This window comes from Miniopterus natalensis, chromosome 7 (assembly GCF_054644295.1).
Source record: "Miniopterus natalensis isolate mMinNat1 chromosome 7, mMinNat1.hap1, whole genome shotgun sequence".
Classification (NCBI taxonomy): Eukaryota; Metazoa; Chordata; class Mammalia; order Chiroptera; family Miniopteridae; genus Miniopterus; species Miniopterus natalensis.
The window spans coordinates 80,935,068-80,961,396 of record NC_142087.1 but is presented as its reverse complement, the minus strand read 5'-3'; the positions used below and the strand labels follow the sequence as shown (position 1 = coordinate 80,961,396).

The following is a 26,329-nucleotide window of genomic DNA, read 5'->3' as shown; positions in this document are numbered from 1 at the left end:
ACTTTCAACGATAAAGATAAGTTTCTTTTAAAAAACAGTCCTAGCTCGGCCAGTGTGGCTCAGTTGGTTAAGCATCATCCCATGTACCAAGAGGTCTCTGGTTCGATTCCCAGTCAGGACGCATGCCCAGGTTGTGGGTTCGATCCCCAGTGGGAGACGTGCGGGAAGCAGCTGATCAATGTTTCTCTCATCAATGTTTCTCTCTCTCTTCCTTCCTCTCTCTGAAATCAATAAAAACATATTTTTAAAAAAATAGTCCTATCGTCCCTCCATGTTTTTATCTACTGGATGGTCTGCCTTAGACAGTAGACCTCCGTGGGATGCGAGGTCAGGGGGAAAGACCTTCTTGCCCAAGGGCATTAAAAGTACCACTTGTGACCCATCTTCAGGATTTTTTTTAAGTTTGAGAAGATCAAGGGAAGAAGTACTCTAATATGCTACTGATGGGAATGTGAATTGGGAAGCATTTTGGAAATATCTATTTTTAAATGTAAACATAAGACTCAAAGGCCCAGCAATTCCTCATCTCGGGTCTTCCCTAGAGAAACCTTCTGCTCGGGTGATGGAGTTATGGACAGTGGGTCCAAGGAGCAAGATGCAATAGTGAAATAGCAGGGATGAGGAGAATGGCCCACTGAACCTGAGTAGTCCCACCCGGAGGCTCTGTCCCTATGGCAAGGTCGAGCTAGTTCTGTATGTACTAACTGAAAAACTAGGAAATATTGTTGATTAAAAAAAAAAAAAGCAAGTTGTACAGTGAAATGTGCAGTGTGGCACCACTCATGTTAGACCCAAGCACACACACACGCACACACGCACACACATGCACACATGCAAAGATAACGACCCGGCAGATGCTCTCCAAACTCCAAACTGCAGTTTTGTCTGCTGAGGGCACTGGGAATGAATAGTTTAACCTGAGGAGGGTACTGGGAACGGGGTGGTGGTCAAAGCAAACATCAGCCTCTTCTACATATTTTAATGTGTTAAGAGAAGTACCACCCATGATTACACCTTTATGAATTAGCTTCTTTGTTCCTCTAGGTGGAGCATCACTTTTTTCCAAACCCTTTTTAAACACAAAAGTGCTGGGCCTGTCTCAGCTGCCTTCTAACCCATCTCCCTGCGCCCGCATTGCATCCCTTCTATCCACCCCAATCCTTGCCCACTCTGCACCTGGAGGGGCCTTTTTTAAGCCTGCATTGAATGGTGTCTCCTCCCCTCCTCCCCTGCACCCAAATCCTTCAATGGCTCCCCATTGTTCTTGGGAGAAAGATGAGCCACCCACCCACCAAGGTCTGCAAAGCCCTGCCGATGTCCAGTCCCTCACCACCCACTCCACCCCAGACAGCACACCCCCAGCCGCTCAGGCTCCAGTCAACATCTCCAAATCTTAGACATCCAGGGTTTGAAGCTGCCCGGCAGCCCCCATCCCCTCATCCCACCCCAGGGAGACAGAGAAGATAGGGTCTGGAGGGGAGATCTTTGCAGAATGCCATCCCTTGGCCTCTGCAAACAACTCTGTTGAATGTAGAGTTTAAATCTATACAGGTCAAGGTCTTACCAAAGTTGATGAAATACTAGATTAGAAAATACAAGCCAGCAGGGATCCTTTTGACAGAAAGGGGGTCCCAGGAAGGGTCTCAGCCCCCCCTTGGGGGAGTGATTCACAGGCTTAGAGTTAAATAGCACTGAACGGCACAGTGAGAAAGCTGTTCTCCTATAATCCCTCTCATTAAGAAGGAAGTCCCAACTGGGTGCTAGTGTGTCCCTACCACCCCCTACGGCTTCCCACCTCCTGCAGCACTGGGAGCAGCCAGGGGCCACGGCCTCTGCCCACAGCAGATGCTGGTCAGACGTATGTACCAGAAAGCACTGTTCCCAGTGTTTCTATTCTGTGCCTTCTCTTAATGGCGCGTGATATCGGCTTGTCCTCGGTGGCAATAAACAGTTTCTCTTTAATTATATTTCCATGTTTTATAAAAATAAAAAATAAAGTAAAGTAGACATATTTACATTTATGTGAGTGAGCCTAAAGGCTAGCACAGGCCGATAACCGCGTAGGTGACAGGCAGAGGCGATGGTTGCTGGCAGGGGTAAAAGAACTGCTGGAACTTGGGAGGCGCTCCTGACACTCCCCTCCTTATGGCCTCGTGGCCCTGGGCAGGTCGCGCCCCCCTGGCCTCTCTCAGCCTCATTCCACCCTGAGGAAAATGAGAGTAAGACTCTCTCATCACAAGTCTGGGGGGGACTCACGGGGGTCAAACCTCCTAAATGGAAGGTGGCTCCCGAGTTCAGTTACTGAGAGTTTTCTAGAACCCCACTGTGAGCTGTAGCCCCGACCTCACTGCGTTCACTGCTCTGAGCCCTGCCAGCTGCAGGAACTCGAACCATCACCTTGGCACCGTTCCTATCACCCAACAAAACATCTCCCTCGATCAATATGACTTCGGATGTGTCACCCGGGCACAGGGCGGCTCTCCCCTCTTCAGTGTTCCAACTTTGGCCTGTGTTCCGGCAGACGCAGCGCGTCCCAATGTGCCCAGCAAAAGCCGAATAATGAAGCTCACCCGCATCACTGTGGCGCGTTCAGACCCGCGAGCACGTTTCCAGGACGCGGGAGGGCCTCTTCCTGCGGGGAGTGTGAGTGCGGGCCGGCGCCGGGGCAGGTCTCCGCTAATGGAGCGGGCCCTTTCAACACAGAGCATTTCAATAATAAAAAATAAATAAAGACTGCTATGCCGTCGGCTGGAGAGAAAGAGATGTGCCTATAAACACAAAAACAGAACAAATCTAATTAGGAAGGTTCTTTTTTGCAGCCCAGGGTCAATCGCTGCGATATTAGGAGGCCGGTAGCTGGGCTCTATGCTGCTGAGCTTCAGGCTCTCGGAGCCCAGAGAGCCCCACTTGAAACGCAAGCAGAATTCAGAGGCATTGTGTTCAGCGCCCACCGTGCCCCGTGCTCAAAAGAAAAGTACGTATTCATGCCGGGGCAGGGGCCTCATCAGAAGTTCATCAGGAATTGTGTAACCACGACAAAAGGGAATCGGGGGAGGCTTTCGCCAGGTGTGTGGATGCATCACCCACTTTGTATGGACGTGTGGGTTTTTCAAGTGCTTTTTCTAATGGAAAAATAACACTTGAACGTGAACACGTGTGCACACGCTCGTGCACACACCTGCAAAGCTTCTCTTCTTAAGCGGGACCCTGACTTGGGAAGTAAACATCACAGAGACCAGTTTCATGACCAGGCTCAGTGAACTGCCCCTTAAGCTAGAAGACACGGCCTGGCTGACTGCACCACTGGCCCAAGCTGCCTGCAGGCTGGCACGCAGAAGCTGCCAGGCGGAGACCTGCCCCCCAGGCCCAGGCAGGCACCAGGAGGACAGGTGTTCGGGTGAGATGAGACGCCGCCCCAGCAGGGTCCCTTCACACATTTAACCTAAACCCTGGCTTCTGAAACACACTGTCCCCAACACTGCCCAGAAGACACAGCTCCAATCTTAGTTAATCCCCATCAACGAACCAATCCATTAAAATGCCACACAGGTTTTAGAGGCTTCGTGCTAAAAACAGGCTGTACACTGAGCAGCAAACTGGGGACGCGGGAGAGTTTCTCCCTCCCCTTCCTCGGTGGGAGGATTCGCTCTGTATCTTAAAAGCAGTTCCAGGGATGGTCTTTTTTCTTCCTTTACCTCAGTGGTCCTCCAACATATTGTGCATGAGATTTTCTGCTCAGAGCTGTAGACACCAGTTATACTTTTAGGTTTGTAGATTTTTAAAGATAATTTTGACTACAGGTGGTTTTGACTAAAGGGCTGGCTTTGGAAATGAATCCCCCAGTTAAGACTTGGTCCCACTAGAGAATAAGAGAGGATCCAGGTTCAAAGACATCAAATGCACATCTTCAGGTTCAAAGTCACTGTCTTTATGTGTCTTTACAGAGCTTTCATCTGCAAAACCGAGGTGGTCTTAGATAGATAACCCTTAAGGTTGAAGATGGCAGTTCCACAAAACTGCATCCATCAACAGGGTAGGGGAAGCTGAAAGTTTCCTTTTAGGTGAAACGTTTCCTTTATGAAGAAATAAGAAGTTTCTTTTACACTGGTTAACCGATTGCCATCCTACCTAGACGACCTCTGGACCCTTCTGTTACCAGTGCATCTCCATAACAAACAGAAACAAAATTCCCAGGTTGCACACACCTTCCTTCATCCCCAAGGCAGGTTTGGGGGCTGATGTCACTGTCCTTCCATCTGAGGCTGACTGTCAAGGACGTTCAAGGTAAGAGTCTTACTTCCGCTCACTGAGCTGTTCATGAAAGAAAAACACAGGTCCTGAGGACCTGCCATGGTGCCAGGATCTGGTACAAAGGTGGAGGTGACTGTCAGCTCAGTAAACAGAGTCCTTATTAACTGAAATCTTTGCCACCAGGGAAAGGCCACCAAAAACAAATTCATTCACAACAGGGCCGAAATGTCACGGTAAATAGTGAAGAATGAAGGACTTTGAGACTTTATCTTGAAAAACAAAGAAACCAGAAGCTATTCTCACCCATTTTCTCTAGTTTACTGGTCACCTGGTCTGATTCTGCCAATGAGTGTGAATCAACCTGATTGTCACATCCGTCAGCTTCATGAATTCTATATCTTGAGCATGATTTCTAGTTTCACTTGACAATCACTGTACATGATATTATGAAAATTACCTTGAGGGGCAGGGATGGATGCCAATAGGAGAGAGAGAAGAGAGGGTGAGAGAGAGAGGGGAGAGAGACTAAATTTATTAATTTATCAGCAATTTATTAGGGAAGGTCCTTACCTCATGACAATCATAGTGTCCCCAGGCAACCTCTCACTGGGTGTGTCCCATAAAGAATGTTTGGGTTATAAGGTTTTCCCTCAAGTAGATGTTTGCTGTCCTTGGCACATTCAGTATTTGGTATCTAAGAACCTTGAGTTTCTGGGTTTAAATCTACCTAAGGCCATACCTCAGCCCTGATCCTGAAGGGAATGTGGGTAAGGAAAGCTGTTCTCTGAAACATCAATACGCCTGCCCACCCACATTTATTCTTATCCTGGGGTGTCTGGTAAGTCAACTCTATGTGATCTCTGGAAAGAAGCTTTCAGTTTCCCCCACCCCCTTGCTGGAAACTTGGATGGGATGGACAACTCAATTTAGGTTTGAAAAAAAGATCTAGTTCTCAGGAGAATCTGAGACTCCAACTACTCTAAAATGTTATAAATTAGGTCTTCATCGTTCGAAACTCCTCTGGCCTTCTGCTTGCTTATCACTTCACTGCCAGGCCATCTGTTATGCAGATGATTAGTACCGAGTTATCAGAATAGTTTAAAAGAGAGGAAAATTAAGCATCTTTTTGAAAAATATTTTTCAATAATATCTCCTCTCTCTCATCCTCATGAGTTAGTGACAGGAAGTTTCTCCAAAAATAAAGAGGACAGGGAATCAGTTATAACATCTTATTTCAGCCCCTGGACACCAGTATTCCTGATTACTTTTTTTTTTTAATCTTTTACTGATTTTAGTTGACCTATGAGGACCAGGGCCAAAAGTTTTCCCCACTTTTTGATTGGAAAATCCTCCCGACCCAAAAGATCATTCTCAATTTATTTGTTGGATTTCAATATGTTCCTCCAAGTTACAGCCCCTCAGGTCATCCCAAACAGATCACCCTACCATTATCCTGCCATAGGAAGCAAGTCCCCTCCCCCCCGGAAAAATATACACACTTGCATGCACTCACAAGCACACTCGCACACACGCAGGGTGAGGTCAGCTCCCACGTTGAGAAGCCAGCTCTGATCTCTCCTGCCAGGTCAAAGGAGACAAGAAAGTTGTTTGTAAATGGCCGACAACCAAGGCCCACCTTCCAGGGCCTTTGAAGTCACAGCACTCTGTCTTCAAATACCCCGCACTCTCAGGGTGCCTGTCACTCCACTGTGAAATTTTGGCATTGGCTGATGCTGGCAATAAAATCCCCAAGCCCCTTTGATTTCAAGGCAGGACTGATTCTAATGCATTCTACACGCCCCCCAAGTGATGGTGTCCATCCTGACCTGTCCACCGGGCTTGCTGGTTTACCAACCAGCCATCCCTGTCCCCCTGACACTTCAATGAGGAGCAGGGCTGATTAATACTCCATGGGCCAGCGCTCAGGCCACATCCCGCAGGCTCACACCTGCACGAAGCGGACGTCCTCTGTGTTCTTCCTAATTGCGGCCGAGGGAGCCCTTTGAAAATGGGCACCAGTGACCCAACCCTCTGGCTCAACCCCCTGCTGAAATACTCACCATGAAAGTGGAGGCATTTGTCACCACTCCAGCCCTGCTGTGACATTATCATCTCCCCCTGGGGTGGGGGTGGGGGGGTGGACTATGTTCCCAGGGAGAATTTGAGCTATGGATGGCCTCTCATTTCTTAGCTCCACCTTCAGACCTTGTTTCTGATTTTCTTCTTCTGTTTGGGTCCAGTTTCATCCCTCATTCATTGGAGCCCCCATTTGCACTTGGGACTTCGGTATGAAAGCTCGTGTTAGGGTAAGAAGTGTACAGAAGTGGAGCTTCTCCTAGTGTGGAGGGAGCCTTAAGATCTGTCTGGGTGGTCCATGGCGGGGGGGGGGGGGGGGGAGCAGGACCACTCCCCAAGGCTGAGAGAAGCTTTGAAAGGGAAGCAGGGGTGAAGGGGCAGTGAAATTCAGAGGGTTTTGCACTAGTCTCTCTGGGTCCCCGTGAGCATCCCAGGCATTTTGGGAAGGGGCGCCCGCTTCCACTGGAGGATGTGTGGAAGGGCACCCCCTGTGGGAGTAGGGCAGAGGAGCTGGCACTCTGGCTTTGGGCTGACGCAACCCCTCAACCAAAGCAGAAGGCCAGACAAACTGGCTGGTGGCTAGACATCAGCCCCTATGGACACAGTCCGCAGAACCACACACGGAGGTTCTGCCTGCCCCTATTCAGCCTGCCGGGGCCTTCTTCCATAAAGGAAGCTAAACCATCCCATGGCCCAGCGCGCCCATCTTAGGATGGGGGCCACCTGCACCACTTGGACAGCTCTTTCCCTAAGTGTGGAGTATGGCCTGCTGGTGGTGGCTGAGTGATTCCGTTTTCATGATTACATCTTGATTTAGGTTTAAAATACACTTTCCCACCCAAACTGCACACAATAAGAGCCCGGATAATATGCATCGTTGCCCACTGAATGTGTGCGCCTCAGCCCTCCTCACTTAGAAACACATGTTGGGATCACTTCTGTCAGTTTACAGATAGGGGAAAAGTTGTAAAAGTGCTGTAGTGGGTGAGTTGTGGCCCCCCAAAATATATTTCCAAGATAAAATATATAACCCACAGAACCTGTGACTGTGACCTTAAAAAGGGGGTCCTTGCAAATGGAATTAAATGAAGAATCTCAAGATAAGATGATCCTGGATTTAGGGTTGGCTCTAAATCCCATGACAAGTGTCCTTAGAAAGACAGAGGCAGATCTGATCCACAGAAACACAGAAGAGAAGTCATGTGAAGACAGAAGCAGAGACTGGAGTGATGCTACCACAAGCCAAGGATGCCTGGAGCTACCAGAAGCTGGAAGAGGCAGGAAGGCTCCTCCCCCAGCGTCTTTGGTGGGAGTAGGAGACTCCTGACCCCCTAGAGCCATAAGAGAATAGGTTTTGGTTGTTTCAAGCCACCAAGTTTCTGGCAATTCCTTCAGCAGCCCCAGGAAATTAGCATAGTGTTACCCAAATAGGAACAGTGACTTCAGTGGCTCCCCACATCCTCCATGGATAGGAGGGCACACCAGCCTGCTCAATGTGCCCTGTTCTCACCCCTGAGCCTTTACTCACCACTCCCCAGTCTAGAAAGCCTCTGTTCTATTCTCCCCGCATCCAAACTTCCAGAAGAAGTCCTATCTCTCCCAAGAACACTCCCCCTTTGGGCTCCTCCCTTAACACTGACCTTGTCCTTCACTAGAGCACAGAGACCACGTGTCCCCCACGCACCTGGGACTCGGCATATGGCATATGCCAATTTGTATGCACTCCTGCTCCTTAGATAGTAACAGCCAACACCCATCTGCTTAGAGTCTGCAAAACACTCGCCACACACAGGAGCTCACTTGACCCTGACACTGAGCCGTTGCGCAGGAAGACCTACACCAACAGCCTAGTCACCCAGACGGACGACCCCCAGGAGGAAGCTGACCGACCCGCCAGGCCTTTCCCAACAAGGCCCGAGCAAAGCCTGCCTGTGGGCACCCTGTACACCTATCAGGAGCACGGCTTTTCCTCTCCCTCCCCCCAGCGCCTGGCCCGGACCTCAGGGACAGAAACACCGAAGCCCGGCGAGTTTCCAGGCGCGGCCTGCGCGGCCCCATTCGAGTGCTTGGAAGGGGGCTGGCGGGAAAGCTGCGGCATTGGGAACAACTGGTGGGTTCTGTTGGGTTGTTTGGGGGGTCGTACCATCCAAGCATACCCCAACGGGCAGCTCCATTTGCTATATCTATTGGGGAAAGAGGAAGGGAATGGAGCTGAGGACAAGGGGCACAGACAATGAAGAAAGGGCGAAGCTGGGTTCCCTGGTCGTATTTCTGCCTCCCCCACCCCACCTCCTCCCAGCCCCTCTCCCATGATCTTAACCCTCCACGTGCACAAACACAACGTTTTTCCTTCCGCAATTGGCCATCCAGTTGAGCAAATGCCCACCCAGATTTCAGTTCTCACTGAGAAACCAATCTTGTCCTTGCCCACTGGAGAGGGCTTTGGGGTTGGGGCTGGGAGTGGGGGGAAGCGGGAAGGTGCCACCTGCCTGTAGGGGGCACTGGAGCTACACAAAGGCAGAGGACGGTTCCCCAGGGAGTAAAACCTCCGCCACCAGACAGAGCCCAGGGTCGGCCCTTGAGCCAAACAGACACGAATCAGACACAAAAGGATGGCAATTCAGTCACTGCTGGCCAGATGGGACCCTGCAGCCTTTCCACAGATGGCCTTCATTTTTCCCAGTCAACACCCTGCGAGCAAGGCTAAGGCCGGGCTCATTACCGCAGGGGAGAGGGGAGGAAGGAGGGAAAATGGAGGTCCAGAGAAGTTAAGCAATTTGTGCTGGTTGCCCAGTGAGTGCAACTTAAAATAGCCCATGTTCCAGGAAGCGGCCTCCATTCGTTCATCCTTCATTTATTTCCGGACGTGAAGAGCGGACCTCTTACCACTTCACATGTAAGCACTGTTCCCTGCAGCTCTCAGCACATAATAACTACTTACATTTCTATTTCACACGGGCGCCCGAGGCCGTCCACTGACCTGTGGCAGCCTCACAATGGTCCCACGGCAAGAGTCAAGTGGATTTTCTTATAGATGCACCAAAACCTGACTCCCTTTTCTAGGTCCTGAGGGGAACCTGTACCTAGTATGCGTGGCCAGTGCTCAAGGAAGCCTGCCGACTTCTCAATATTGGCTTCTCAATCCATCTCACTGGGTGTTCTCTCCCAGCATCCCCTCCACTAGTTTAGGGTCTCGACTGTCCCGCAGATGTCACACCTTTGTGACGTCATCTGTGTCCCTGCTGGACGCTGGGCTCCTGAAGGCAAGGGTGGCTGTGTCCTGCTCACCCTGCATCCCCAGCAGCTCGGTGCCTTTTGGTGCCCCATATGGATTCAACTTCAAGGAGAGCATTACCTGCGGTTTCGGTTTCCGAAGAAGCGTGCCCGAGGCTCCTGCGTGGGCCCAGCCCCTCGAGCGGGGCAGGGTGGCAGCCTTTTCTCAGAGCCCAGAGTGGCTTGCGTAGTCTACTCGCTCTGAGCTGGACGCGACCCTGCGAGAAACTCCCTCTGTACCTGTGGGCAGAGAAACACACGTGCAGTGACCAGCCTTGGGAGCATGTGTCCCGAAGCTCATACGCACAACGTCCCCGAACAGTGGTGCTCAGGCCACAGACCCAAGTGCCTGGGGTGCCTGGGGGGACACAGAGGCTGGGCCCCTAAGTAGTTTGTCGGCTCCTGGAAACTCCTCATCACTCTTTTCTTTTGTTCTCCATGACGGGGACAATAACAGGACCTAATTCCTGAGGCCATTGCAGGGACTAAATGAGATAGTGTTTATAAAGCGCTCTCGCTTCGGCGCAGCGCACGGCATGTCTGTGGTTAGAGGCTGGCCGGTGTGGTCTTGATTCCTCGGGAAACAGGCTGCCCAACAGGAATGCCCTCGGTGACAGAAATAGCCTGGAACCTGCATTGACCCAGGCAGTAGCCACTGACCACGAAACCATTGTGCATTTGAAGTGTAGTTAGTGTGTCCGAGAAACTGTGTTTTACATTTTACTTCATTTTAATGAATTTATGTAACCACACGTGGCTCGTTGGCTACCGTATTGGACAGTGAGGGTCTAAAGGGTCTTCTTTGAAAAAATGGGCATCACAGACATTGCATCTAGAGAATTCTTTCCATATCATCTGGGCTAATCTCCAAAACAGAGGAGAGGGCCCAGGAACTGTAGGGAAGGAGAATCCCAGAGCTTCTCCGTAAGGTTCTTTTCATCTAGACATTCTTACGTCTATTGCCGCGTGCCCTTTGTAACGGATGTGACACATTGTGGAATAAACATATGTAGCACTTGTAAGTGAACAGAACAACTCTGCATTCTTTAGGGTGCAGGCTCAAAACGTTACTAATAGGAACGTGCAAGTAAAAGCAAGCTGGTCTAGCTCCCCATGTTGCAGGTGGAAGGACTAAGATGCAGAGCCCTTGCCAGGTGCCCAGGGAAGCACAGACGAGGTGGCCAGTCGGGAGCTAGTCTCTTGGCCCAGGGCTCCATACAGTTTTGCAGAGGTCACCATCAGTGGTCGCTCTGCTTCTAGCTGCCTGATTGAGCCACAAGGACTCGTTCCCTTTATAAATCTCAGTTTACAAGAATCCTGTTCCCATGACACTCTTCAGAACCACCTGGCTAGGGAACCTGCTTGGCCATTTCGCTTTCTCATTTGTCTGAGCCTCTGCCGGCATCCAGCCGCAGTCCCCCGCGCCAGGGTGCTGGCAGAATTTTAAATCAGGTCTGCAGAGTGAATGCGGTGTCCTCTGGCACTGATTTTGATGGCAGCGACAGTGAGAGAGGGACTTTCTGTTCATCTTTTCTGGCATCTGGGTTTGGGAGAAGTGTCACTTGCTGGGCCCAGTTGCCTCCCTGGCCTCGGGCAGGACCCGTCATTCCCCAGGGGTGCCTGCCTTGTTCTTTGCAGCAGTGGGGAGCTGCTTGTCAAGATTGCAGTTGCTGAAATTGCTATCTGAGCCAGGACGGGAAGCAACAGGGCTGCGGTTTCAATCATCACAGCCCTTGAACCAGCGGGGGCTCCAGCTGGCCGGAGGCCAAGCGTGATTTCAAAGTGTAGAGACAAAGGAAGGAAGGAAGGTGTGGGGTGACAGGGAGAATTCATCTTCTTTGAGCTGAGCTGCGGTCACCTCTGCTCCCAAGTCAACAGGTGGCTGCCTCGAGCTCGCAGGTGTTAAGAGTGGCACAGCTTGAGCTGCAGGGTGGTTTTGCTTTTGGAAAATGTAGGAGCAGCACTCCCCTCAATGAAAATAGCTGGGAGCCTGCTGGGAGGGGCCGGCCCCTGACTTCAGATCTCATTAGGGTGGAATGTGGGCCCTTTGCCCTTAGGGGGAGCCCAAGTGGGTCTTGGCATTGTCTTCAAACACTATTTTGCATAGTAACTGGCAAGGTCTGTTTCCTTCTCTCCTGGCTTCTTCCAGAACATTCTCTAGAAGCCGCTCCTGGAGCAGCATCACCCTAGAAATGAGCAGCCAGGGTGAGGCAGGGTCTGCAAGCTCGCCATCACCAGCTGCGCAGACCTCTTGCAGTCTAGCAGATGCCTCTCGCCTTTGCCAGGCTGCACACGATGCCTGGCTGCTGCAGTGTTGGCTACTAATGACTCACACTCCCTCCCTCCCTTGGCAGATGGGAGCAGTCTTGCCTGGAGAAGCCTGGGGGAATGTGCACACACACACACCCCACCCAGGAAAGGCCCTTAGCCATTGACTGCTGGTCACAGGCTGACAGGTCACCAGGAAAGGCCCTTAGCCATTGACTGCTGGTCACAGGCTGACAGGTCAGTCCCTTCGCCCCTGAGCAGGACAGTCTCTATGGTGCATTTCATACTCCAGAGCTCCCCTGGAGTCAGGCAGGACAGGACACCCCACAGCACATCCTCACTTGGTTGTTCCCTTGCCCTGGTCGGCTGCCCTCACTCGCCAGCCTCTTGAGGGCCCTCCCTCCACAAATCACTTGTACAACAATCCCCATCTCAGGTTCTGCTTCTAGGGAGCCCAGCCTCAGGCACGATTCGAGTGTTTTCCCTTCTTCCCTTCTGCCTCCCATTCGCCGGCTTCCCGGGCGCGCCGCGGGATGTTGGAGGAGCCCCCTTCAACAGGCACGCATCCTTCTGAAAATGCTGCGCTCTTGTGGGTGCACTTGTACCACAGACGCCTTCTCCTCGCTGTATTTTCACTCGAGGCTATGTTTATGAGATCAATCTCGATTTCTGTATTTATATCTAACTGGCTACTTTTAGCTAGCCCATATCATGGCTTACTTTTTTTTTTTTTTAAACATAAGCTGCCATTTAAGGTCCAGGTTTTAAGTACAGCTCCTGCACTAGGCCGGCCTCTGGTGCCTCGGCCTCTCTCCGCAGGTCTCCAGCTGGGAGCCTCCATGATGGACACTGGGGTAAGGCCACTCGGTACCTCTTGATAGACCTCATGGGAGAGCAATCAGAAAAAAGCCTTCCTACCCCACGTCCGCTCCAGCAAGGACACTGATGGCTCGTTGGCCAAGGTCAAGAGCTCAGGGGACACTAGTGTTGACTGGAGTCCAGTGGGAAGCTCACAGGCGCAGCAGGGAGAGGTTTTCATCAAGTACCCTGATGCTCCCTGAAAGCCACTATCCTCCCTGCTCAACCCACCCTGCCCTCCTCCAAGTAGAGGGTCTCGCGGGGTTACAGGCCAGCCTCTCACATGCTCATCCTGGGGAAAGAAGCTGTTCTCGGATCTCCCTCTCTCCTCTCTTGACCCCACAGAGAGTCATGAAGCAAAGGACTGGAGCAGATGTGAGGCGGGCCCTCGGATCCCACTAAGCAGAGCCTGGGATCCTGCTGAAAGCAGAGCCTGGGGCCCACACTGGTGGCTGTCACATCTCCAGGTGTGTGTCTCCACCTCACTTCATAAGCTGTGCTTTCATTACCGAGGCTGCGATCTCATCAAACAAGTCGAGTGTGTCATGACCAAGTGAGCAGACACCGCCTCACCCAGAGAAGCATCACTCTGCGAGGCGACACCCTCCACGCAGAGAACGGTGGCCGCAAACCCAGCGCTCCCTCCTGCTCTCCTCTTCAATGACGAAAGTATGTTTAGGGTCAAAGTATGTTTAGGCTTTTTTCTGCCCGCTCTCCCGTGAGGTCTATCAAGAGGTACCGAGTGGCCTTACCCCAGTGTCCGTCATGGGGCTCCCAGCTGGAGACCTGCGGGGAGAGGCCGAGGAGCAGAGGCCGGCCTAGTGCAGGAGCTGTACTTAAAACCTGGACCTTAAACGGCAGCTTATGTTTAAAAAAAAAAAAAAGTAAGCCATGATATGCACTAGCTAAAAGTAGCAAATTAGAATGAAATCCAAATTGAATGAAATCCAATTCCATGGTCCAGTGCTTGCTCTGGGCATGGCAGAGACACATCCATGAGCTCTCTGCATCTCTCCACCTGCAGTTAACATCAGGGCACTGGGGCCTCTGAGTCTGAGCTTTCCACATTTTCCCAGGTCCCCTCTGAAAATGTAGCGTGTGTTCCACTCCTCTCCTTCGACTCAGGTACTTTCATTCATGAAAACAGCCATTTTCATGACAGTGTGGTATTTGGAGTTGACAACAAAGAGACAGATGAAATAGAATGGAGGGCCCCCCAAGAAACTCCAAGTATAAACGGGGAGTTAAAATATCTCAAATAAGCAGGGAAAAAAAGTGCTTAATCCAGGAGTCCACCAGCTTTTTGTATAAAGGGCCAGATAATAAATACCATAAATATTTTAGACTTTGCAAGTCTCATACACTCTCTGACACATATTCTTTATACATATATATGAGTATACATATATGAGTGTATGTGTGTGTGTGTGTGTGTGTGTGTGTGTGTCCTTTCAAAATGTAAAGATGCCACAAGGCCTAGCTCACAAGGGCATACAAAAACAGGTCAAAAGCCAAATTTACCCATGCACAGTTTTTTATAGGGACAAAATAAATCCTTCCTCACATTACACAGGGAGAACATAAAAGGATATATTTTTGCATTTGTGATTGAGAGTAAGGATTGATTTCTTAAACAAGACCAAAAAGTAATCATTATAAAGGAAAAGGGAGCTCCACTTGCCTACATCAAAATGATCACTTCTTGACTACAAGAGAATCATAAACATGGGTAGAAACTCGGAAGCCTTCCCGCCAGCAGTTCCCTGAGCGACGACCGCCACACCCACCCTCGCCCTGAGTGCAACTCAAATGCAGTTAAAATGTAAAAATGTTTAACACACTGAAATGTATTGGTGTTCTGATTAGAAGGTAAGATACACTTAAAGTAAAAAAAACACAGTGAAAACTAAAACCTGAGAAGGAAAGAGAGCTTTTTTCATTTTGGGGGCATTTGAGGTGAGTTTGGTCTTTCATTTGCATGGTGGGCTGGGGTGTGGGGCGCAGGATTCAAACCCAGACCCCGTCCCAGGTGAGAGTCCAGTGGGAGGGTCAACCTCCACTCCCACACAAGCTGACACCTCAGGCGGTCACGCCCTCAGCATACGGGTGAATCAGAAAGAATGCACCCTCAGAACGCCAACCTTCTCACTGAGGGAGGAGGCAGAAAAGTCTCTCCTGCTGATTTCCTAACAATCAGACCATCTTCTCCGGGGTTTGCAGTTTTAATCCACTACTCAGTGGCATGAGGAAACCTAAAACCAAGGCTTTTACTTAAAGTAAGTGACCAGAGGGTGCCCCCAGGCTCCCAGCAGAAGTGAAACATGTCACCACTGAAGAACCCCACCTCCAACCCAAGCCTCAAAGTTCCAGAATCTCAGCTCACCTCCAAAACCCGAGAACAAGCCCGGACGCCAGCTCCCTTAGCGAGGCCAGCGCGGGACACGGCAGGCCCGGCGCCGCCACCTCCCCGGTGGGCGTCGTCAGATGCAAACTAGCAAGTGTAGTTTTTGAAAAGATGAAAATCCGAGTAAAGATCTAAAAGAATGGCCACACTAAGTGCTGACAAGGGTGTGGGAAACGGACGCCCTCTGCCCTGCTAGGAGAGCTGAAAAACAATACAGCCACTTTGGAAAATAGTTTGGAAGCTTCTTAAAAAATCAGTTATGCACCTACCATATGATCCATCCATCCTACTGTTAGGTTTGTACCCAAGAAAATTGAAAGCATATATCCATACAAAGACATGTAGAGAAATAGTTATCATCGTTTTTATTTGTATCAGCCCCAAACTGAAACAAACCAAATGTCTATTGACAAGTGAATAGATATCCAAATTCTGATATATCTACTTAGCAATTAAAGGAATGAACTATTCATACACACAACATGAATGGACCTCGAAATAGTCATGCTGACTGAAAAAATCCACCCCCCCCCCCAAAAGAAACAGAACACAAATTGTATGATTCTATTTCTATAAGATTCTAGAAGAAGTGAACTGAACTGTAGTGACAGAGGGCACATCAGTGGTTACCTGGGGATGGGAGAGCGGCAGATGGGCAAGAGGCAGGAATCACAATAGGGCACGTGGAAACTTTGGGGATATGGAGACATTCATTACCCTCATGGTGTTGGTTTCACATATGTGAAACCACTGAAGAACCCCACCTCCAACCCAAGCCTCAAAGTTCCAAAAATCTCAGCTCACCTCCAAAATCTGAGAACAAGCCAGTTGTGCACAGATGTCAAAAACTTGTTAAGTTGCATACTTTAAATGTGCACTGTATTGAAATTCAATGTACCTCAACAGAGCTTTTCAAAAAATAAGTCAGTGGATTAAGTTAATTAGTAAAATCTTAATGATAGATCTGAACAAAGTATTGAGATGATAGCACAGAGAGACAAAGTTATTGAAAATAGAAGTTAAGGAAGTGGAAGACCCAGAACATCTGTGATACATTGCTTCAGTTTCCAGAACGAAAAGACAGAGGACACGGCAGAGGCATTGTTCGAGGAGTGAGGCCTGAGAATTTTCTAGGTACACATCAATCCATAGTCATAAAACCCAATGGATTCCTAACGGAATGAGTAAAAGTAACGCATCCCTCTCTACATCGGAGGAAAAGTGCGGAACACCAAAGATTAAAAGGAGGCCTGGAAAGTAGCCAGAGATAAAAGACCTTCCGAGGACAGATAAGTGGACTAAGAGCTGCCTTCCCCACCACAAGGCAGAGAGGCCACAGGAGAGCAAGGTAGCAGCTTTACATGCTGGAGAAGAGGCCGGCCTAGGACTGATAACAGCAGAAACATTTCTCAACAGGGTGTTTTAGAAATAAACGTATTATCAGACTGATTTTTTTAAATGAGATTTCTTGTCTCGAAAGGAAATTCTCAAGAATATGCTTAGACGGAAGAAAGCGACCCCAGAAGGAAGGGCTGCCGTGGGGAAGAATTACGATGCAAGATGCCTGCAGAGAGGGGGGACGTGGGGGGGAATGGCTCGGACACACAAACAGCAGACTTGGAAATATTTGCAGCAGATATAGCAGGCGAAGAATATAGGCGAATCTGGAATATGTACAGAATCCCATAAACTGTGGATGGGCGAAACACCTAAAAACCTGCTCGTAACACGTGTCAGTGAGAATATGGGTGCAGGGCCGCCTCTTGCTCCAGCGGAGGAAATGTGGACAGACAGGGCCACTGTGCAGGGGGACTTGCTAATAACTCGAGGGTTCGGAGTGTCATCATCTTATCTAGCAAGTCCACTTTCAGGTGTATTTCTTAGAACACGTCTCTCGCACCGTGCCTAAGGAGTCATGTATACCCATGCACATTGCAAAATAAGGCAAAAAATTTTGGAAATAAATTAAATGACTCTAAATAAGGGAATAGAAAATAAATTGTGTTATACTTGTGGGATGAACACTCCACGGCAATGAAGGGAATTAATTTGATCCGTATGTAACGACATGGCCAGGTCTTCAGAAACATGACATTGAGTTTAAAAGTCAGACTGGAGCCCTGGCTGGTTTGGCTCAGTAGTTAGTGTCAGCCTGAGAACTGAAGGGTCCTGGGTTCAATTCCAGCCAAGGGCACATACCTTGGTTGCAGGCTCGATCCCCGGCCACAGCTGGGGCGAGTGCAGGAGGCAACCAATCGACGTGTCTCTCATATCGATGTTTCTCTCCTCCCGCCCCCCTTACACTCTCTCTGAGAAGCAATGGAAAAAGTATCCTCAAGTGAGGATTAAAAAATAAAAACTCTGACTGGAGAAGAGTAAATTTAGCGTGATATTTACGTACATATTTTAAAGACAGAAATCAGTATTATTATATATTATTAGTGGTTACGTCGATTTGCAAAGTATGAAAGCATGGTTTGAAACAATTAGTGCCAAATACATAAAACTACATAATTATTTTTTGTGTTATATTTATTTTATTTTGCATAACACATAATATAAAAAGTAACAGTTTATGTGTTTTATTTTTTAAAGGCTCAGAAGCAAATAAGATAAAATGTTAATATTTGTTCATTCTGGATCATTACCCAGAAGTCTGTTATATATTTTCTGATCTTTCATGTATTTTTTAATGTTTTATTTTTCAAAACAAGAGAGAAAGAATGGATACTCTAATACATGAATCTCGCCATCCTCTGTGAGCTAGGGCCTGGGGGGGGGGGCGCACCTCGGCTACAGGATTTCATTTTCTGTAGCTCGTTAAGACAACTCAGGTGAAATGGGAAATGAAGAGAAGCGTTGGGCTCCTTTCCGGGAGAGGGCGCCCAGGCTGACAGGGGGGCAGAGAGGCCGCAAACCGATGCGGGGAGGGGGGCATCTAAGCCAAGACACATATGCATGTACACAGTGGTGTGTGTTCGGTGGGTGCATGGAGGGTGGACGGACAGGGTGGCAGGCAGTGATGCCCAGCCCCTAATCCCCAAGGTAACTTGTGAGTATGTTACCTTCATGGCAAAAAGGGCTTCGCAGGTGTAATTGTGGGTATGGTAAGGTGATGAGATTATTGGGGTGAGCCCCATGTAACACCCGAGTCTTTAAAAAGGAAAGAAGCCGCGGAGGGTTGGGTCAGAGAGATGACGGGCAATGATGGGCGAGGGAAGGATGGGATGCGGTTTGGGGCAGAACAAGGCATCGCTCCTCCAGGAGGCTCCCTGAGCCAGCAAGCTCAGCCTCACCAAGGATGATAGGAAAGCAGGCTCGCAGGCCCGCCCCAGCTCAGCCTCACCAAGGATGATAGGAAAGCAGGCTCACAGGCCCGCCCCAGCTCAGCCTCACCAAGGATGATAGGAAAGCAGGCTCGCAGGCCCGCCCCAGCTCAGCCTCACCAAGGATGATAGGAAAGCAGGCTCGCAGGCCCACCCCAGCTCAGCCTCACCAAGGATGTTAGGAAAGCAGGCTCGCAGGCCCGCCCCAGCTCAGCCTCACCAAGGATGATAGGAAAGCAGGCTCGCAGGCCCACCCCAGCTCAGCCTCACCAAGGATGTTAGGAAAGCAGGCTCGCAGGCCCGCCCCAGCTCAGCCTCACCAAGGATGTTAGGAAAGCAGGCTCGCAGGCCCGCCCCAGCTCAGCCTCACCAAGGATGTTAGGAAAGCAGGCTCGCAGGCCCACCCCAGACCCACCGAATTCCACCCGGCATCACAGGAAAACTCCAGAAAACTCCAGGCAAATCTGATGCCTACTGCAGGCAGGGGGACCCGGGCTAAGCCGCTGTATGGCACAGAGGCGCTGGAGCAAGACTTGGTGCAAAGCCCGGTCCCTGGGGAGGTCGCCTGCCTCTCGCGTCTCGGTCCCCTCCTGAGAAGGGTGGAGAGGCAGGTGCGGCGCCCCACAGAGCAGCCCTGGGGGAGGCAGCTCTGGACACCAGTCCTGGCGGACAATTAGCACAGGGGCCGGGGCCTCGGGGAGCATCACCTGCAGCCAGCGAGGGCTGGGCAGCTGCAGGGTTGGCGCAGGAATCTGCGCTGCCTCTCGAAGCACATCCAGGCTTCGGATCAGACACTGACTGTGGTGGGGGGAGGCTGCTGGGGGCCCGGGGTGCACGGGGAAGCTGGAGGGTCTCAGACACGTGGGGCCAGAGTCCTCTTAGAGAGTGGGAGTGGGCCAGGGACACAGCACCAAGTCACCTCAGTTGGAAAGGAGGAGACTGTGGGGAAAGGAGACAGAAATCTTCATGGGGGCCTGGAGAGGGCAGGGGCTGGATAAAGAGCTTGCTTTATAACTTGTATGCCGTTGGCAGCCCAAAGAGTTATGAGCACAGGAGCAAGACAATCAAAGAATGACATTAAAGTCCAAATGCCCCCGCGTGTCGCCGGATACTACGTGCGCGCACACACTGCAGAGGAAAGTCTGGAAGGGCACGCACCTAATGCCAGCGCTGACACCTCTGGTGGGAGGCTACTAGGATGTTTATTGTCTTCTCTTTGCTCATCTGCTTCTTCTAATTTTTCTGCAAAGGACATGCATCATTTGCATAATTAAAAAAGCAATAAGAGCTGTAAATAATTAACACACTCTCTCTTCAGGACTTAAACTGGATGGATGTGTTTCCAACTCTGTTATTTCAAATATTCGCTGGATCCCTGGCCATAGAAAGGTGCCACTGAAAACTACACAGCTAGAGGGGCCATGCAGGGTGCACCCAGGGGGACAGGCTCAGTCCTTTGACCGTGAAACTCCAGACCCAGGTCCCGAAGCAGGAGCCCTTTCTCTGGAGCACAGAGATGCCTTTTGAACCCCGTGTGAAGCCTTTCCTGGGGTTCAGTGAGACCTCGGTCTGTAGTTACCAACCCAACAGGCACACGCAGAAAGGACAGCGGTGGCCAGACGCCTACCTTCTCAGTTTCTTCTGCTTGCTGCTCCCACGGGGCATCTTCGCCCTCCTCCGAGGCGGTCCTCTCTTCCACCCTGGCTCGGGCCCCGGGTCCCGGGACGTCATCCCTGGGGCTGTTGGGTAGGAGAGCTGAAAATACCAGGCATGTTGGCATCGTATTGCTCAAAGCCTCATGGTGGGGACAACACAGAAGCGATCTCTCTCTGCAGACAGGATGGCTATCTGGGGAAATCAAGGCACGGAAATGCTGCATCGCCAAACGATCTAAGCATTCCAGGGAGGAACCTTCTGGAACTGCCTGGGCTGGATCCACAGAGGAAAGGCCAGATGTTTGGAGTTAACTGGAGGCCTAGTGAACAGCGTGGCCAGTCCTTCTCCACCCTCCAACCCTCCCTCTCCAGGAACCCCCACACTCAACACTTTGCTGCCTTTGTTGGAGGAGGGCTACCCCAGACCTTGAACACCCCTCTCTCAGGCCCAGTGCCTTCTTTATTAACCACCAGTCTCCGGATGAAGACGGTGCTACCGCCCCCTCCGGCCCTCCCCCATCTGGGAGAACAAGCCTGCCAGGCTTATAATCTCAGATGACCCAGAGAAGCCTCCTAGGCAGCATTCATTTCACTTTTTGCCTCTGTTACCAGGAAGCTCAGAGTTAAATTCTGTGTCTAGTTAGGAAAATACCTCACCCAGAGTCTTGGGTATAGTAATTCCTCCGTTGAAACATGTTTTCATGATGTCCTTTTGGGCCTTTAATCTCTCCTGCCCTGTATGTGGCAGCCCCACTCCCCTGGGGGACAGGCTGGGAAGATGCTCTAATGCACAGCAGACGCCACGGGACTGTTTCGTGCTTCCCACCCATCAGGGAGCATCCTACCTGCCGAGCCAGCTCCCTCAGCCCGGGGCCCGGCAGCGCTGTGTTACCTTCCATGGCTGCGCCTCCCCTCCTTCTGCTGGGCTGGTCCCGGTCCATGGTCCCGACACTGCCTTGCTCACTGGCTGGGCACCCGCACCCTGGTCCGGGGCGCTGCCCCCAGGGCCGTGCAGCGCCCAGTACACGGAGGCGGCCTTCTCCTTCTGCTCCGTGGGCAGAGGCACGCTGCGGCTCAGGCAACACCAGGTGAGCCGGGGCTCGGCCCTCAGCGAGGGGAAGGGGCCCTGGGGCCCGCAGCAGCCGGGACTCCCTGGATGGGTGCTTGCGGTGAGCTCGGGCCAGCCCCTGGGCGGGAGGGCCGAGAGGGCGGGGCTGGGCCGAAGGGAGCAGCAGGGACTGTGTCCTGCCAGGGATCCTGGAGGAGGGTCTTCCTGGGCATTCTCAGGAGGCCCCTCAGTGTCCCTGTTGAGTGCCCAGGGACTCAGGACACCCTCACAGGGCCGGGCCCCCGCCCACGTGCCACCGGTCTCCCTCCTCCAGGAGTCACAGGGTGGGGTGGGCAGGGCGGAGGCTGTCTCCCTGGGGGCCCCAGCGCTCCAGCGGTGAGACTCCTTGGCTGCCGAGGTGCTGGTGTCCAAGGCTCTCTCCCCTTCTCCCGGTACTTCCTTTCTCCTGCCCCACGGCCTGGACCAGCTGGGACCCTCGCCAAAGTTGTCGTCTCTCCCCGGGGCCAGGCCTGTGGCTGGGTGGGGAGGGAGGAGGGCCCCTAGCCCTGGCCCAGCAGAGGAGTCCAGTTCCTCAGGCAGCCCGCTCCCGCAGAGAGGGTCCTGGCCTTGCCGTGGCAGAAGGGTCTCTCCCTTCGGTAACCTGAGCAGGTACTTGGGGGGGAAGGCAGTGTCTGTCAGGGCCTCCAGGACACCGGGAGCCCGAGGCTGGGCGGCCGGCTGGGCCTGAGCCCCGCGGGCTTCAGCTGCAGGACCAAGTACAGGCTCCTTGGCCCTTGGCCCTGCCGGCCTCAGAGCCACCGAGCAAGTAGAGAAAGGTGCGCCAGACGTCTCCACGCAGTCAGCACTCCTGTACAGCCCCCCTGGCCTGTCCCCAGAGTCACTGTCCTGGTTCTGGGATGGCAGGGAGGTGGCCTGAGCCGGGCCCCCTGGGTTCTGGCTTCTTGCTCCCAGAGGCCCCGAATGCTCGGGACAGCTCAGCTCCTCCACCCTCAGCTTCTTCCTCTCCGAGGGCAGCTTGTCCTCCACAGACTGGGGCTCCCCAAAGCTACCACTGGGCCTTCTTGGGATGATTTGGTCCTGCTGACAGGGTTCCTTTGTGTCCCCACCACCCTGGGTGCCTCCTTCCAGCTTGGGGTGTGGCAAAACCAACTTGGGAACCTCTAGGTCCCCACCTTTGAGGGGACCAGGTGCTGAGGGCAGCTGACACCCCAGTTCCAGCCTCCCATTTGGAGGAAGCACAGGGCTCTTGCTGCCCAGACACGGGGGTGCTCCGCAGCTAAGGGTGGGAGGTGATGTAACCCTGCCTGCCCTGGGCTGGTCACTGCCTCCTGCTCTGGCCACTGCCTCCCTCTGCTTGGGACACTCGATCACTAAGATGCCTTCCATGGCCGGTGGACTTCCCCAAGGCCCTGGCTTGGCCCCCACAGAAGTGTCCCCACAGACAGGGGTCCTTCTGATCTGTGCCTGAGCTGCGCCCCCACCCCCCACTGCCTGTTCCTGCAGAGGATGGCCCAGCTCTGTGCCATGGCCCACCCTCCACTCCCTCGCCTTCCTGCTGCCCTGGTGGCTTGCGTGCATCTTCTGGTAGATTCTCTGAAAGGTCTCGTTCCCATACACCTGCCACTTCTCCTGGGAGAACATCTTTGCCTTCCTCTGGCTGGGCTTCCTCCCGGCCGCTTTGCCCTTGATGGTTGCCTCTTCCCCCGCCACAGCTCTCTTTCCATCCGGGTCCTCTGTAGATGCCACGGTGTCTCCAGTGGGGGGGCCCGGCAGGTCCTCCACTGCAGCCTGTCTGACCAGGGCCCGGGGGTGACTGCTAGGGACATCCACCAGTTGGGCAGGGGCAGACCTGGGGCTTAGAGGCTTCTGCCTCCCAGGACAGGTGTCCTGGGGGTCCCTCGGCTCCTGCCACATCCTGGGGCCCTCGACAAAGGGCAGCGAGTTGCTCCTGGTGATAGGGACACATTCCACGGTGGTGGAGAGCTGAGTGGGGACGGAGTGGAAGAAGAGAGGCCGAGCCTTGTCCAGGCCCACGCAGGTGGAGCGGGTGGGGCAGAGGGCCCCGTGCCTCCTCCGGACGGGCTCCGGGGCCCGGATCTCGAAATGGAAGGAGTCCTTGTAGGTGTAGGGCATGGGCAGGTCAATGCTGCCCTGCTTGGACAGGACCGTCTTGCGGGGCCGCACATGGTCCAGCTGGGGGTCGTCCACCACGGCCTGGTTGTGTGAGATGAGCCAGGCGATGCGTTCCTCCAGCTGCCGCTTCTCCAGCTCCAGGCTGGGCCCCCGCCCTCCTGGCTCGGCCCTGGTGCCCCCAGGCCCCAGAACCCCCTCCCCCTCGGACCCTGCGCTGTGCTCCGACAGGCTGTGCAGGGGGCTGCCCGGGGCAAGCGGCTGCTCCGCGCTGTCAGAGCGGGACAGGTACCCCGAGTCAGTGCTCTCACACTTCCTCAGCCGGCTCTCCGAGGCCTTCGTGTCCCAGGGCTTCTCTGAGGATGTCACCTGCTGCTGCAGGGAGCACACCCTGCTGGCCGTCGGGGACTTCTGCTCCGGCAGCTTACGTCTGGGCTGCGAGCCGGCCAGGGGGAGCCCCGCGGAGGCAGTGTAAGTAGAGTACACAGGGACCTCTTTGTCAGCTAATGTGGACGCTGGACAGGAAACAGCTTCCAACTTCAGATCTAAGTTCTTGGCAGTTGGGGACAGATGTGTGGGAAGGCCTGGAGAAAGGGATCTCTCTGATGGAGCCCCATCACCCCCACCCGGGCTCCAGCTGTCCCCCTTGCCAGCCGCTCTGGAGGTCTCTCCAGCCTTGTCCCCCTCCTCCAGGAGGCTGCCCCCTGTGCCTTCAGACTCCGAGGACAGCCGAGAGTTGTTGAGGTGTGTCTGGGTGCGGCGGTGCTTGTAGAGGTTGCTCTGGGTCTTAAAGGCGATGCCGCAGGTGGCGCATGGGAAGGGCCTCTCTCCCGTGTGGGACCGAATGTGCTTCTCCAAAACACTGGGTTTCAGGCAGTCCCGGCCACAGTGTGGGCACAGGTACTTGCCTGAGTTACGGGCCTTCCCCGGGCCACCCGTCACAGGTCCCAGGCCTGGGGACAGGACTGGCAGAGTGCCCACGATGTTCACGGTGAGCGTTGGGGTGGCTGGCTTCCCGAGCTGGGCACAGCCAGGTCCTTCAGGCTGCAGCAGGGGGCTGAGAATGAAGGGCACACTGCCCCCGTCCAGGCTGCCCGTCACCAGGGGGGCACGTGGCTGGAGGCCCCCGGGAGGCACAGTGTGGTACAGTGGGATGGGCAGCGCCTTCAAGAACATGGTAGGGGCCAGGCCCTGCTCCGGCGGCAGAATGACAGGGCCCAGGGTCATGTGTGGTGATGATGCCTGCCGACCTGGAGTCCCTGGGAGTCCAGGGGCAGGAGCTGGCTGATTCCTGGCATGTGAGGCAGGGCAGGTCTGTTCTGGCACCTCCATCCTACATCATCTGGGCGTCCCAGGATGCTCGGTAACCTGCATGCAAAGCCAGACTTTACCCTGGGCACCTGTCTTTCCATCACACAGCACTCTCTCCTCCTGCCTCCTACTAGGCATTCATCACCCCACTGAAGCCTGACAACAGTCCCCCAAGAAAAGCACTCTTATCCTCATGTTAGGAAAGAGGAAACTGAGGCTCATAGAGTAGGAGTGACTTATGCAGCTGATACATGGCAAAGGTAGTGGCAAGCTCAGACCAGCTCATACTGGCTTGTGAGAATTGATGGTTAAATTTTCAGGAATTTTGCAAGCCAGGTGTTAAACATGGCCATAATTAAAAGTTAAATTATATAATCTTACAATTAAATAACATATTAAAAAAATACCACAACAATATCACATGCAGAAGAATGAAGTTAAACCCCTACCTCACACCATATACAAAAACGAACTCAAAATTTATCAAAGACCTAAATGTAAGAGCTAAAACCTCAAAACTCTTAGAAGAAAGCACAGGAATAAATATCCATGACTTTGGGTTTTGCAATGAATTCTTAGATATGACCAGGAAAGAATAAGCAATTAAAAAAAAAAAGATAAATTAGACTTAATCAAAATTAAAAACTTCTATGCATCAAAAGACACATCAAGAAAATGAAAAAAAAAAAAATCCACAGAATGAGTGAAAAATATTTGTGAATCATATATCTGATATATCCAAATATATAAAGAACTCTTATGACTCAATAACAAAAAGACAGACAACTCAATTTAAAACTGAGCAAAAGACTTAAAGAGACATTTCTCCAAGGAAAATATGCAAATGGCCAAAAGCACAGGTAAGATGTTCAATGTCACGAGTCATTAGAAAAATGTGAATCAAAAACACAGTGAGCTGTGACGTTGCACCAACTAGCATGGCTGAGGTAACCATGATAATACACTGAAAATAAACAAGCGCTGGGGAGGATGTGGAGAAAGGGGAACCCTCACATGCTGCTAGCAGGAATGCAAATGGTGCACACTCATGAAAACTATTTGGCAGCTCCTGAAGAAGTTAAACATAGAACTACTACATGACTAAGCAATCCCACTTTTAGGGATATACCCAAAATAATTGAAAATAGGTAGTCAAATAATAACTTGTATATGAATGCTTACAGCAGCATAACTCAAAATAGCCAAAAGTTGAAAACAACCCAAATGTCCATCAGCAGATGAATAAATAAACAAAATCCAGTACATCCAAAGAGTGGGATATTATTCTGCCATAAAAAAGGGAATAAACCTTAAAAACACACTACAACATGGATGAACCTTGCTAACATTATGCTGAGTGAAAGCAGCCAGACGCAAAAGGCCACATTTGTGTAATTCCACTTATATGAAAAACCCGAAACAGGCAAATATATAGACACAAAAAATAGGTGCTGGTGGTTGATAGGGGTGGAAAGAGAGAATACGGCACTGCTGCTCCATTGAGCACAGGGCTTCCTGTGGGGTGATTAAATGTTCAGGAGCTAGACAGAAGTGGTGGTGGCACACTGTGAATGCACTAAATGCCACTCAATTGTACACTTTAAATCATTCAAATGGCGAATTTAATGTTATATGAATTTTACCTCAGTAAAAAGGCATGAAACTCAAAGCTCATCACTTACTAATTATTTTATTACATCTTACCATT

General features: G+C 51.8%; 1 protein-coding gene across 1 annotated transcript in view; it reads right to left on the bottom strand.

Moving 5' to 3' along the window:
- Positions 1 to 24,642, bottom strand: part of ZNF831 (zinc finger protein 831) — a 53,686-nt gene extending 29,044 nt beyond the window's left edge. Inside the window, exons 1-3 of the mRNA XM_087818646.1 lie at positions 21,004 to 24,642; positions 20,084 to 20,211; positions 9,683 to 9,840 (exon numbers count right to left, since the gene is read on the bottom strand). Coding sequence (XP_087674772.1) covers positions 9,683 to 9,840; positions 20,084 to 20,211; positions 21,004 to 24,642 — 3,925 coding nt within the window. The remainder of the gene's footprint in view (positions 1 to 9,682; positions 9,841 to 20,083; positions 20,212 to 21,003) is intronic.
- Between the last annotated feature and the right edge of the window lie 1,687 nt (positions 24,643 to 26,329).